The sequence below is a fragment of the Schistocerca piceifrons genome, chromosome X (assembly GCF_021461385.2).
Source record: "Schistocerca piceifrons isolate TAMUIC-IGC-003096 chromosome X, iqSchPice1.1, whole genome shotgun sequence".
In the NCBI taxonomy this organism is placed as follows: Eukaryota; Metazoa; Arthropoda; class Insecta; order Orthoptera; family Acrididae; genus Schistocerca; species Schistocerca piceifrons.
Genome location: NC_060149.1, coordinates 899,896,053 through 899,910,616, shown reverse-complemented (window position 1 = coordinate 899,910,616; position 14,564 = coordinate 899,896,053). Strand labels below are relative to the sequence as shown.

General features: G+C 36.9%; 1 protein-coding gene across 3 annotated transcripts in view; it reads left to right on the top strand.

The window, feature by feature from the left end:
- The window catches only part of LOC124721554 (glycine betaine reductase ATRR-like), a 314,803-nt gene that overhangs the window by 265,019 nt on the left and 35,220 nt on the right, over positions 1 to 14,564 (top strand). For all 3 annotated transcript variants that reach the window (XM_047246588.1, XM_047246590.1, XM_047246589.1), the window contains exons 18-20: positions 4,010 to 4,122; positions 11,839 to 11,991; positions 12,099 to 12,271. In XM_047246588.1, the coding sequence (XP_047102544.1) occupies positions 4,010 to 4,122; positions 11,839 to 11,991; positions 12,099 to 12,271 (439 nt within the window). The remainder of the gene's footprint in view (positions 1 to 4,009; positions 4,123 to 11,838; positions 11,992 to 12,098; positions 12,272 to 14,564) is intronic.

Here is a 14,564-nt window from a genome sequence, read left to right as displayed (position 1 = left end):
ATCATTTTTGTTTATTACTTGATTACTACAATACTGAACCATGAAGTTACCATTTCATAAAAACTTGTGGACAATTGGATTAAAACTATTGTGGATAACTGTTTAAAAAACTCTCTGATAAATTTGTTCTCATATAAAAATAGTCACTAAAGTGATGTGTGTATAACTAAGTGCATTGCATGACACTTTCTGCACAGAGAGAGGAAGCGAATGCTTCCTCTGTGTCTCCTCCACACTCCATATGCCCCAATTCCTTAATCTCCTGGCAATATACTCTCTCAACAAATTTATATTAATGGGGTTTCCCATACTTTGCTTAGTGGTAACATGCTTGCCTACCATGCAGCAGACCCGGGTTCGATTCCTGGCTGGGTTGGAGATTTTCTCCACCGGTGGACTGGGTGTTGTGTTGTCATCATGATCATATCATAATCATCAACACACAAGTTGTCCAGTATGGTGTCACTTGAAATAAGACTTGCACACAGCAGCTGAACTTTCCCAGACGGGGCCTCCCGATCAGCAATTCCACATGATCATTTCATTTCTTTCTCTCATTTTTTTCCATTCATGAGGCTCTACTAGATTCAATTACTGTAATATTTGTTGTGATTCCTTTGTGTCACCCACAATGAAGATTGCAATGGCAATTAATGCTCATAGTGCATCCCCAAAGTGATGGCAATAAACACTTGTGGCAGAATGATACCACTGACTGGCAAATCATGAGGTACACACATCTCCACCACCTACCTTATAAGCTGCACATCACTCTAAGAGTTACTTACAATTTGAGAACAGTAATGTGGATAATTATAACATTTGTAATTTAAAGAAAAAACATTCTTTGACTGCTTTCATAAATAATTAACACTAGAACAGTGAGAAGGGTTAAAAGACTTTCAGCTTTTATTTCTGCAATAACTAATTCATTTTTAATGTCTTTCCACCAGACTTCATGACTTTTCTTCATTATTTATACTCTTGACAGTGTATTGCAATTTTTTGAATGTTCACTACTTCATGGAAATTTCATGAAGTATCTATAGAACAGAGGGAAGGGTCAATTGACCCCTGTCTAACTCCATTTTAGAATATCAGGGTTGTGATAATTACAAAGAAACTTGCATTGAATTTTGCTTTGGTCAACAATCACTGCCTAGAATGATGATTTACAGTTTTTCAGAAGGGTTCCAGTCTGTGGACATATTCACATAAATTTTCAGTCACATTTCATATGTTGCTGTCGTTCCTCACCTCATCAACTAGATTGGTTTCTATGTTGCACTACTGTGGTCTTTTGCAAGTAAAATGATTTATTATATTTTGGAGAATTCATATATTGGTAGCTTTCTGCCAGAGACAACAGTGATAAATATTTAAAGATTGATGAGGAATTGCCATCAGCAGATGTCTCCCCATCTCAGTTGTTTTGACAAAAGTCTTGGGAGTTAACTGGAGGAACTGTGAAGATGGCAGCTAGAGATGGAATGGAATTTAAGCTCACTAACATGCTATCACCAGGAAGAAGGGGTGCTTCAGATGTCCTGAAGGAGTGCGCATATTTAAAAATATGGAATGACTTAGGAATCCCTTGTTGACAGCACTCACAACGTTGTGTGAGTAAAGAGCTAGTTATGTTTCACAAGAATGATGTTTTCTAGATCCGTGTTGACTGTGTGTCAACAGTCCATTGTCTCTGAGGTAATTCATAATGTTTGAACACAATATATGTTCCAAAATCCTGCTGCATATCAACGTTCATGATATGGGCCTGTAATATAGTGGATTACTCCTATTGCCTTTCTTGAATCCTGTTGTTGTCGAGCACTGCCAGCCGCTTGCCTAGCCACCAAATTCATGAAAACTAAGTGACGTGGCTATCTATGGAGGTGTGGGTGCCACAGATGAATGTCAGTTACCAATGTGACAGGAAATCTCATCGATGTCACCATCAAAGACCAACCAGTCCGGGCACTAGTTGACTCAGCTAATTTTTTTCTGTAGTGTCAAATGCTTATCATTGCCACCCAGAGAATATTCTGTTCCATGATATGAAAGTGATTCTGCTGAAGCCTGTGAATCATAAATATTCCAACCAATAGGAAGCAGAATGTAGTCATGATGTTATTCTTGGATGTGACTTCTTCCAGGCATCACAAGCAACCACAGACTGTGGAAGACAAAAGCTCACAGCATTGCTCCCTCTCCTGGAGAAGCAGTTGCCCATTGAGTGAGAAGTCCTCATTGCAGCCGACTACAGAACCCTGGATCTACATCTTTTCAGTGGTCCTCATTATGACAGCACTGGCAGGTCTTCACATTCTGGTCATGTTGTTACATCCTATTCACTGTGATGGGCAACAAGAGTTGAAGCTTTATGACTGTCACGTAGGTCTTCAGTTTTCTTGAACCTCCCTTCTCCTCTGCAAAACAGAGCCCAAATGGCATCTTGTCATTGTGGTCTTCAGTCCAGAGACTGGTTTGATGCAGCCCTCCGTGCTACTCTATCCTATGCAAGCTTCTTCATCTCCCAGTACCTGCTGCAACCTACACCCTTCTGAATCTGCTTAGGGTATTCATCTCTTGGTCTCCTTCTACAATTTTTACCCTCCGCACTGCCCTCCAATACTAAATCGGTGATCCCTTGATGCCTCAGAACAAGTCCTACCAACTGATCCCTTCTTCTAGTCAAGTTGTGCCACAAATTTCTCTTCTCCCCAATTCTATTCAATACCTCCTCATTAGTTATGGGATCTACCCATCTAATCTTCAGCATTCCTGTAGCACCACATTTCAAAAGCTTCTATTCTCTTCTTGTACAAACTATTTATTGTCCATGTTTCACTTCCATACATGGCTACACTGCATACAAATACTTTCAGGAACGACTTCCTGACACTTAAATCTATACTCGATGTTAACAAATTTCTCTTCTTTAGAAATGCTTTCCTTGCCATTGCCAGTCTACATTTTATATCCTCTGTACTTCGACCATCATCAGTTATTTTGCTCCCCAAATAGCAAAACTCCTCTACTACTTTAAGTGACTCATTTCTTAATCTAATTGCCTCAGCATCACCCGACTTAATTCGACTACATTCTATTATCCTCACTTTGCTTTTGTTGATATTCATCTTATATCCTCCTTTCAAGACACTTTCCCTTCAACTGCTACTCACCATATAGCAGAGATGCTGGGTCACAGATAGGCCTCACAATTAAAGCTTTTGGCCATTGGCCTTCATCAGCACTACACACACACACACACACACACACACACACACACACACACACACACACACACACAAACGTGCGCGCATGCACGCGCGCAAACACACACACACACACACACACACAGACACACACACACATACACACACACACACACACACACACAGAGAGAGAGAGAGAGAGAGAGAGAGAGAGTGTGGGGGGGGGGGGGGGGGGACCCTGCTCGCACATGTGTGTCTAGTGTTGATGAAGGCCAATGACTGAAAGTTTTCTTTTTGTTGTGCCTATCTGCGACTCAGCATCTCCACTATATGGTGAGTAGCAGCTTTCCTTCTCATAATAATATTGCTCAGAATGATAGAAATAAAATAAGTCTGGTAATTGTTACCTCCCATATACTGCAGTCTTAGCAAGTTAAAAAATGTACAAATGAACATTAGAAAATACAGGGAGGCATTATTGTCTAAGTTTGAACAGTTGACATTTGACAGTAGGCTGTAACGAATGCATTGTGTTATCCATTCAGGTGGTCCTATATTTTCAAGATTAGGCCTATCAATATGAATCAGACATATATTTGAAGGCCTTTGACACTAATATTGATTTGTTTTTGTGGCAATATTTGTTTTTTAACTGTAATAAATAAGAATGTTATAATTTTAACAAATTGTGTGTGTGTTTACTCTGCCAAGTATATTTACAGTCTTGTTTCTCATTCTATAGTTCCACCACAATGTATGCGTGATGCTACTTCAGTTAATAAATTTTATTTCAGATTGAACTCACACCAGTTGATTTTTTAAGCAAAGTAATTGTAAACATGACACAGGAAATTCATTCTCTGGGAAAAGTCTTCAATCTTATCAACACTAAAACAATGGACAGCAGGTAACTATTTCATTTTCATCTAACTATCAGCAGTCGTAAGTGTTGCAGCATAAAGTATTTTACAGAAAAAAGCTCAAGAGATATTCTCCCAAAACAGCTTTTTTTTACTCAGCAGCTATCATGTCAAACAAAATTTGGTAGCCTGCAATCTAGATATGGACAGCAACTTAGCATTTCTAAGGAAACATTTTCAAGTAGTAGGCTATTCTCTATATATGTGAACTATATGGTAATATATTTTTTCTATCTTTCATTCTTTAAATACAAACTAAAATGTGCCATTTCTTTGTATTTTCAGGTAGTTTTCAAGCCACTAACATCTGGAATTAATTTTAAAAGAAGTTTTATTTGTTTCTTGCCAGTGAAGTGCCCTTCAATTCAACACAAACATTTTTACTTTTGGCTGATGTACTGTTAAAGCATGAGTGCTACTAATGCAAAGAAAATATTATTTGTACTTTTAGTTTGAACTTTGTTAGTCAAAATTTGATCTTCAGGTTTTGAGAAACGAAAGCTTAAATTTATCTCATCATCTCACCTACTGTAGCCTCTGAATGACCTATTTCTGAGCCCTATGTAAAGAAACTGAAAGAGAATGCTTCTGGTTTATAAGTAAATTAGAGGCAAAATAGAAATGTCATTTTTACCCACTTAAGGCTCATCATCAAATGGTGGGCATGACAAAGAGTTACAGCATTTACAGACACACAGACAGGAACTTGTGGGACATCATCCAAGTTCATTTTCACATTTTATTGAACCTAGGACACTATTCAATCCCTGGAGGAACAGCTCAATTTACAGCCAGTAATATTTCCAGTAAAGCATTGAAATTTGTTATTACTCTAGAGGTGTTATCATCAACTGCAGATATAATTAACTGTTATTCCAGTCTCTGTGACAGACTGAATGAAAGAAAAATAATATGCTTCATCTCAACAACTAATGCCTCCCTTCTACTAGTTTTAAAAATTTCTGTATGAAATAATTGCTGTTTGATATTATCAGATTATTTCAGTCATTCAGCATTTTGATCTGTTCTGGAGGATACATTATGTTGAACACATGGATGCAGAGTGCAGAAAATTGTTCATGAGCGTGAGAGTATCTCCCAGGCAAGTGATTAATGCTGTGCCACAAATTTGGAAGCATCAGAAAAATAATGACTACAATTTAAATGCAAAATGGAAGAAGTTACTTATGTGGCTCATCAGCAAAAGGGCTAATGCTATCAGTATATCATTCACTTAGTCTCACTTTTTTCTAGACCTCACAGCAGATTCATTTTGCAATGCAGTGAAAACAGGCACATAAACACTTAGCTTTTAAGCCTCAGCTAATTATAAACACTACATTTAGCTCCTTTGACTGTATATCATTCAAATAATTTGAACCAGAAAGGCGATCTTCCACAACCATAGAATTTCATATTTCACAAGCAGAAAACATCTGAAAGTTCAAACATATGAAAGTCCTTTGAGCAGTTGTAAAAAGTTTTAAGAGAAATCTAATATTGCAGTAAGATAATTGTAAGTTAAGACTTTTAACATTTATTTTTTATCAGCTTGTAGCAACTACTGGCAGTTAAAATTCAATTGCTACTTTTAAATTACTTCCCACACCAACAATATTTGCATGACTATTTGACATCAAAAGTAGTTGGTGCCACTACCATTAGCACACTATTTGTATACGATACATACTCTAAACTATAAACAGTGGGCTATAGTAAACAGCATATCTGACAATTCTGGTGAAATGACAACTCTAAAACTTGCTACTAGTAATTTAGTAACATACCACACCTGTAACAGCTCCACTGGGAAAAGGTTAACCAGTCATGTGTTGGATAGTTAATTAATTGCATGTTACATGGATCATATTCACAGTGTGTTACTATGATGTGGAGTGCAGCATTTGATTGTGGATGGTGTTAAAACTGGTTAATTTTCATACCCCTTTCTCCAGCAGTTTGATGTTACATTTCCAAAAAGTTATGTCACAAAGAGTTAAAAATAAAAATGTGAGAAAATGAGTTCACAATGGAAATGAGAAAACAGAGTGGGAAATACTTGTGACTGGAGTTTCACAGAGAGAATTAACTTGATTTGATACAAGGTCATGGGAGACTGAAACAAATAGTGACACAAACCAAGCATGACTCTTGACAACAACTAATACTGGGAAAGATCAAAATAATCTAAGAATCTTTCTTGTTGTGTCTAAAAGAATTAGTTATTAATTTATCATAGTCTGTGGAACCATGCAAACTAAAGCTATTATGTAATCAAATGAGTGAGTACACAGTTTAAAACATGCAGATTAGAACATTTATAAACAAAATAAATTAAAGAATTAATAAAATATGAAGAAATCTGAACAGTATACAAATAAATACGTTACAGACAAGTGTTCTGAACTACTGTAAGAACATCTGTACAGAATAGAAATATCTTGAATGATGTCAATTTGTCACACTAGCTCTTAGTGTTAGGATTACACTGATACTTTATTTTATATGATTCATTACTATGTAGTTTCGAGCAGCGTGCCACAAAGAAGACTTTCAACTTAGATTGAAAACTTGGAGTAATCATTTGTTTCTTTTTCAATTCTGCTGAAAGCCTATTGAAAGACAAGCCTGTTGAGTAGTACATTCATTTCTGCACAATCCATAATGAAGTGCTATCCAAATGCAAATCGTGTTTCAGTCTCTTCTTCACTAAATGAATGTTGGTCTCTTCTTCACTATATGAATGTTGCAGTTTCATATGAATCAGACACTATTTTCAACAACAGGCAGAAGCAGCATAGCGAATCTTGTACTGTAAAATCAGAAATTTATGTTTAACATTACCAATGCCATTGAACATGGCCATAAATTGTGTATCAACATATTTTGAAGCATATAGATGCAGGCATTTGCAACACAACAATATTTTATTTCACAAGTCATTAAGTAAAACATAGTGAATTTGATGACTGCACTATGTAGCACTTGTCCAATAACAGGTTCAGGTGGTGTAGCTAGAAAATGCAGCAGTTCCAGCTATTCTGAGCTTTGACTTACGTAATTTGATGCCAACTACATAAATGGAATCAGTTACGTCTGTCATACCCACAAAAATAGTTAATGGTATGAACAGTGTAGTCAATACATTCCCATCTGTACTGTACAAGTTGTGGCCATATAATCCATTAATTACTTTCAAGTCATCCTGCAAACATCAAGTGTAACTTAACTGAGTTGCACACATGTATATGATTTTCGCAGAATATAACAGCATCATAAACACTTCTTCCTGGCTTTATGCAGAATGTTTTCCAGAATGATGACAACAAGACCATAATGTTATTTTACATCTTTTAAATTAGTCAACCAGCTTCTGCTGGGTGTATTGATATGGGACGTAACTGAAGTACACAAACTGTTGCAAATGAAACTTGTGTACTTGCACTGTACACATAGATGCCTAGTCATCATTGTGGCAGGCAGTAGGCAGTATACCATATGGGAATCTCACATACAACTGTCCATACGCCTTTACAATGTGTGGTGTTTACCCTTATCACTACACTAGAATTCATAGCTTATGGTTGGAGTACCACCATAACAGACTGAAAATTTGCTCTATTGGCAACTGCGACAGTGTAATGAACGTCAAGATTTGCTAACTAATCTGTTTTGGATTGATGGAGCTAGATTTACCATAGAAGATATTGAGAACACACACAACTAGCATCAGTGGATACCTGGACCCCGTTGTATATTACATGAATGGTGTGGTCAATTTCAAATGTCTGTTAATGTTCGAGCTGGAATTTTAAATGGCTCAGTAATCTGTATTTTCTTCCTGAGAACTGCATTCAATTCAGTTCCATATTTTCCTCACATATGTACTTCCTATTCTGTTAGTAGATATCCCTCTGAGAGCATACCAATATGTGTGGATCCAAATGGATCATGTACCAGCACATTGTGAGCCTGCTGCAAGACTTTATCAAAATAAGTGGCAAAATAAGAGACTAGAGTCTGGTAGTTATATTCAGTGGCCAGCAAGATTTTTTAATTTGAATCCCATTGATTTATTACTGTTGGGTCACCTGAAGTCATTGAGTTACAATAGAAATGAACAAGATACTGTGTTTGTATTGACAGCACTCCTACATGTAGCCATGACTACCACTGATGCTTTCTCAGTGCAAAATGTTCATGCACATAGATTAAAATTCTGAAGCATATATTTGCAGGGAACAGAAACCATTTTGAACACTGTAAATTAATGCACTGATAGTTGATTACACATAAATTATAAATTAATTCAAGTATGTTCAGTGTTTCTCACTGGAGAAAGTATGCCTACTGTTGTGGTTGTAACTCTATTGAATTTTATATTGCACCATATCTTAATAAGTCATGAATAGAGTTGCAATAGTCATGAACAGAGTTGTAAAACTACTGTAGGCTACCATAGACTGTCATAAGTAAGCATAGACTACAGTAGTTTTTGCAGTAGCCTTTGTCAGTTAGGACCATAGCTTTGTTACCTGAACGTTAGGTTGTTGTATACCTACCAGGCATTACCTCATTTCAGTCCCTTTGTTTGCATATGTGATCAATGTATTACTAAATTCCCATAGAAATGGGAAGCATTGAACCAAACAGAACAGAAACTGAATTAGGATACGTATAAAGGGCCATGTAACATACAGAACATTTTTATTTTACATATTTATCCTTCTGCCTGTTACTTAAAAATAAGCAGTATTTATAGCAAAATTGAAACTGTCAATATTTGATTATGGTTTTATTAAAAATTGTTGATTTGTGATGTGAAAAAAAGGGATGTTGCAGTAAAAATATAAAAATAGAGATTTATCATATAGCACTAGGGAATGCAATGTCCTGAAAAATTAAAAAAATACAGAACAAAAACATATCATACGTCACTTCAATATTTCACAGATCTCACATAAAATATGTTCCTGGTATTCATAAACAACTTTCACACTTATTAACAACAACGGGAAACTCTTGCCTTTTATCATGATGAAGAACATTCTATTGAGTACAAAATAACAATAACAATTATATAGATATTTTATGTTTGTGCATGCAAACTGAGCTTGCATCAAAAGTAATTGCTATGGTTACATAAAAATGTAGAAGTTATGTTATCAACTAATTTTTATTATTTATAAAATGTAATTAATATTTTGCAAGTATATAAAACACACAGTGGACTAACACTGAATGATGTACATTTTTAAGTACATGCAAAACAAGAAACCAAGGAAACAAAATACAAAGAGAAGTGGTCAATTCCCAGTTTATCTCACACACTTTCATTTGTGTTTCTTTCTGTAATAATGCTACCAACACTATTGGTTATCCTACCATTTATTACATCATTTATGTACTTACCAGAACTACTGAACTGTACTTTAGATAGAGCACAACTCTGGTCATGAATATTAAGATGAAGTTCAATGTTAACACCAGATCATATGTAATACACTGAGGTGACAAAAGTCTTGGGATAACTCCTACTATCATGTCGGACCAGCTTTTTCCTGGCATAGTGCAGCAGCTTATGGATTTAACAAGTCATTGGAAGCCCCCTGCAGAAATATTGGGCCACACTGGCTCTATATCCATCCAAAACTGCAAAAGTGTTGCTAGTGCATGATTTTGTGCACAGACTGACCTCCTGATTATGTCCCATAAATGTTCAATGGGATTCAAGCCAGGTGATCTGGATGGCCAGATTGTTCAATCAAACTGTCTGGAACATTTTTCAAACCAGTTGCGAACAACTGTGGTCTGGTGACATGATGCATTATCATCCATAAAAATTCTATTGTTATTTGGAAACATGCAGTCCATGAATGGCTGCAAATGATCTCCAAGTAGTTGAATATGACCATTTCGAGTCAATGGTTGGTTCAGTTAGACCAGAGGACCCAGTCCATTCTGTGTAAACATAGCCCACACCATTATGGAGCCACCACCAGCTCGCACAGTACCTTGTTAACAACTTGGATCCATGGCTTCATGGGTTCTGCGCCACACTCAAACCCCACTATCAGCTCTTGCCAGATGAAACTGGGACTCATCTGAGCAGATCACTGTTTTACAGTCCTCTAGGGCCCAACTGATATGGCCATGAGCCCAGGAGAGGCACTGCAGGTGATATCATACTGTTAGAAAAGGCTTCCACATCAGTTGTTTGCTGCCATAGCCCATTAATACCAAATTTCACTGCACTGTCCTCTGTCTCCTGTAGTTTTGCCACAGTGAAATTTATCAAAGGTTTTCCCACAAACAATGTATCACACAACATTTTGTGAATGAATATTCTTATTTTCAAATTCACTACTGCAATTGTATGGTGAAGTGGTTGGGTGAACAGTTTGGGACAATCTGTACATAAAACCTACTCCACAAAAAACAACTTCACTCACAAATCTTCATTTCTCTTATATTGCTAGCCTCATTTCTACATGTGGCTGTATAACAAATGTATGTGGAACAGACAAAATAGAAACATTCTTATTGGATATAGGTTCTGCCTTCTTTGCAAAACACCATTTTTTCTTGTTACCCCAACATGTTTCGGTACCTCTGTGCCATAATCAGTGGATTTTGTTTATTGAAAAACTGTAAAAAGTGAACATATTTTAGATTGTAACTGGTCTAACAGAATGACGCCTAAAGACAGGTGTAACCTATATCCAATAAGTTTAATTGCAAACTCAGAAAAAAACACAAGAACTGCAAGTCCAAAAGAAGAATGGAAACATTTCTATATAAACACAAAATTAAAGCAGTACACCCCTATCTCTGCTTGAATATACTCAACAAAATTCACAAGGTTTAAGCATTAGTATGAGTGAACTTATCCACTTAAAGTATAAAAAACTAATCTCAGGTAGAAATGATTTTGGTCCTGCTTTGACAATTATTTCCATATTTCTGTTGAGTTGACATGTAAGTGAAACAGGTCACATACTTTACACATTTCCAGTCTCTCTTTATCCACAGACTAATGCTCTGGAAAAGTTCTGTGAGAATTGAATGTTTTCATCCAACAGAAATCAACTATAAGTCTTACACGTGGAGTTAATAATTATATTAGTTGTAGGAGCATCTTCAAAGCAATTGATGGGATGTTAAACCATAGACTCCCTTCCTTCCTTCAAACCACTTGAATATTTATGTTCAACTGATAGTGCATATAGTCAGTAACCATTTTCAGGCAAGCAAGAGATACTTTCTCAAAAAATTTATGACTTCCAAAGCCACAGCCCATTTTTCAGGGACATTCTATGATTCTCTAATATCTTAGGGGGACAAGAAACTAACTAGGAACTTTCTACACCACAAACGACTGTAATAGTGAAAATGTCCTGTTTAAATTACTGTTCTGTGAAATCAACATAGAATCACTGTGTGTGTGTGTGGGGGGGGGGGGGGGGGGTGGGGGGGGTGGGGGGGGAGGGGGGAGATTGGAGAGGGCACTTGGCACTTAAGGATCCTCAACAGTGGTGTTATTTTCTTTTTTTTTTTTCTTCCAATTCATTTTGTTCCTACCTATGGTGTGTTTCCATTGACATGGATTGTGAACGTTATAGTAGTGTATTTTCTCAGTGATCACAATTTCTGTACATGCACACATTTTGTATCTGTTTCTTCTTTATTTTACATTGCTAAAGCTTGATGTGGCAGCTTCTTAAAGTGGAGGGCTATAACCTTGAAATTGTCCCATATGATGAGTGGTATAATATCATAAAATGTGGCGTCCAAACTGGAGATGATCATTCTGAAACACTGAAAGCCCTCCTCTATTTACTGGATTCATATGTCATGTGAGTATAAAAAGAAATATGTCTTGAATCAAGCATGTCCTATTGTTGGAAATAATTAGTCATTACATACAATTTTCATTTTATACATACATAATTAAAATTTTCAGGGATGCTAGCTACTTTTCTGATCAAAGCACATTCAGGCAAGAAAATCTCATAGAAGCCTTAAAAGAAATGCGGCTTCAGTATCCTCCAGTTAATACAGACCTCATGAAACTCTACCTGCAGAATCTGTCAAAAGTTGGTTTGATTCCCCGCCCAAAAAGGGCACGCAGAGAAAGTAGGTAGTATTTGTTTGTTTTAGTCCTAAAAATTCTTTTTTAAATTGTATTCATTGATTATTTTCTCTTGAGATGTCAGTTTGGTGGTGTTTCACCCCAATTTAACAACTGTTTTTTATATTGTTCATTAATATTTATTTGTAGTGTAATTTCAGGTGTTCGGCCAAGTTGTTGGTCTCATCAACAGTTCAGGTGAAAATCTGAATGTACATGATTAATCAGTCATGCGGGGAACACCTGAGGCATTACTATGCTTACTTATTTACTTTTTGCTGTTTTTCTCCTGTTCCCTTATTACTTTCAGGGAATGGTGAATTTTAATGGTACATGTAGTCTGCGTTATTCAGTTTTTCCAAGCTGGCCCAATGTTAGCCAACAATATACAAACTACGCTTCTGCACATATTTGGCACTCAAAATTTGCAGCCAGTGACCCTGAAATAGTAAATTTCACTATGTAACGGCTTCATTCTGTATATTTGATGTAGATTAGAGTCTCAGATTTCACAAGATAAGAGTGTAGTTCAGCATCATGTGTTGAAGGATAATGGAAATAAACATTGTGGATTTGTCTTTCCCTCTGTTTTGAAATGATCTGCTTATTGGGTTCCTGCTTAAAACATACCCATGAAAAAGACAAAAAGCAAGGGAAAAAACATAATAATTTTTTTTAAATACTATAGTAATATGTTAGTTGAATACAGCATTCTGTTTCATAGTTAATGCCACTAACCTAAAACGTTTTTATCCAAGGTCTAATATTTAACTAAAAACTGAAGGTGAAGATACAACTGAAAACTGATTAATTAATTCCTAAAACCACAGCACATATAAATTATAGAGATAATAATAGTTTAAAATGTCCTACAAATATGATGAATGTCAGCTATTTATTATATTTCAACAAAAAGGTAACATTAATGAAAGAAACTGCTGATGAAAAAGTTTTTATCTGTCGGACATCATGAGTACAACTGGAATCAGTTCAGAGTTTTATAGATGAACTTGTATAAAAGAAGTTCTTGATTGTTGCTTCTTTTTAAAATGTATCTGGAAGCTGCATAGACTTCAGATTTGTTGCAGTTGCATAGATACATTTTGAACTTCCTCCTTCTTTGCCAAAAGATTAATGCTTTCACCATTTGAAATTTTTTCTAGCTGCTCATCGTCATCTTTAGGTGAAATTTCCTTTTCTTCATCCTGTTGTGTGATAAACTAGCTTAGGTTTTCTGTATCAAGTTCTTGGTCACACATCACAAGACATTCTTCTTCTTATACACTGAATAGCCAAAGAAACTGGTACACCTGCCTAAAATCATGTAGGGCCCCCACAATCATGCAGAAGTGCCGAACACAACATGGCATGGACTCGACTAATGTCTAAAGTAGGGCTGGATGGAATCAAAACCATGAATCCTGCAGGGCTGACTATAAATCCGTAAGAGTACGAGGGGTGTAGATCTCTTCTGAACAGCATGTTGCAAGGCATCCCAGATATGCTCAATAATGTTTATGTCTGGCGAGTCTAGTGGCCAGCGGAAGTGTTTAAACACAGAAGAGTGTTCCTGAAGCCACTCTGTAGCAATTCTGGATGTGTGGTGTGTTGCACTGCGCTGCTGGAATTGCGCAAGTCTGTTGGAATGCACAATGGACATGAATGGCTGCAGATGATCAGACAGGATGCTGTCATATCTAGACATATCAGGTGTCTCATATCACTCCAACTACACATGCCCCACACCATTGCAGAGCCTCCACTAACTTGAACAGTCCGCTGCTGACATGCAGCACCCATGGATTCATGAGGGGGTCTCCGAAACAAGACTTCTCTGACCAGGCAACATGTTTCCACTTGTAAACAGTCCAATATTGGTGTTGATGGGCCCAGGCAAGGCATTAAGCTTTGTGTTATGCAGTCATCAAGGGTACATGAGTGGGCCTTTGGCTCCGAAAGCCCATGTTGATGTTTCGTTGAATGGTTCACATGTTGACACTTTTTGATGGCCCAGCATTGAAATCTGCAGCAATTTGTGGAAGGGTTGCACTTCTGTCACATTGAACAGTTCTCTTCAGCCGTCATTGGCCCATTCTTGCAGGATCTTTCTCTGGCCGCAGTGATGTCAGAGATTTCATGTTTTACTGGATTTCTGACATTCACAGTACACTCGTGAAATGGTCGTACAGGAAACTCCCCACTTCATCGCTACATCAGGGATGCTGTGTCCCATCGCTCATGTGCTGACTATAACACCACATTCAAACTCACGTAAATCTTGATAACCTGCCATTGTAG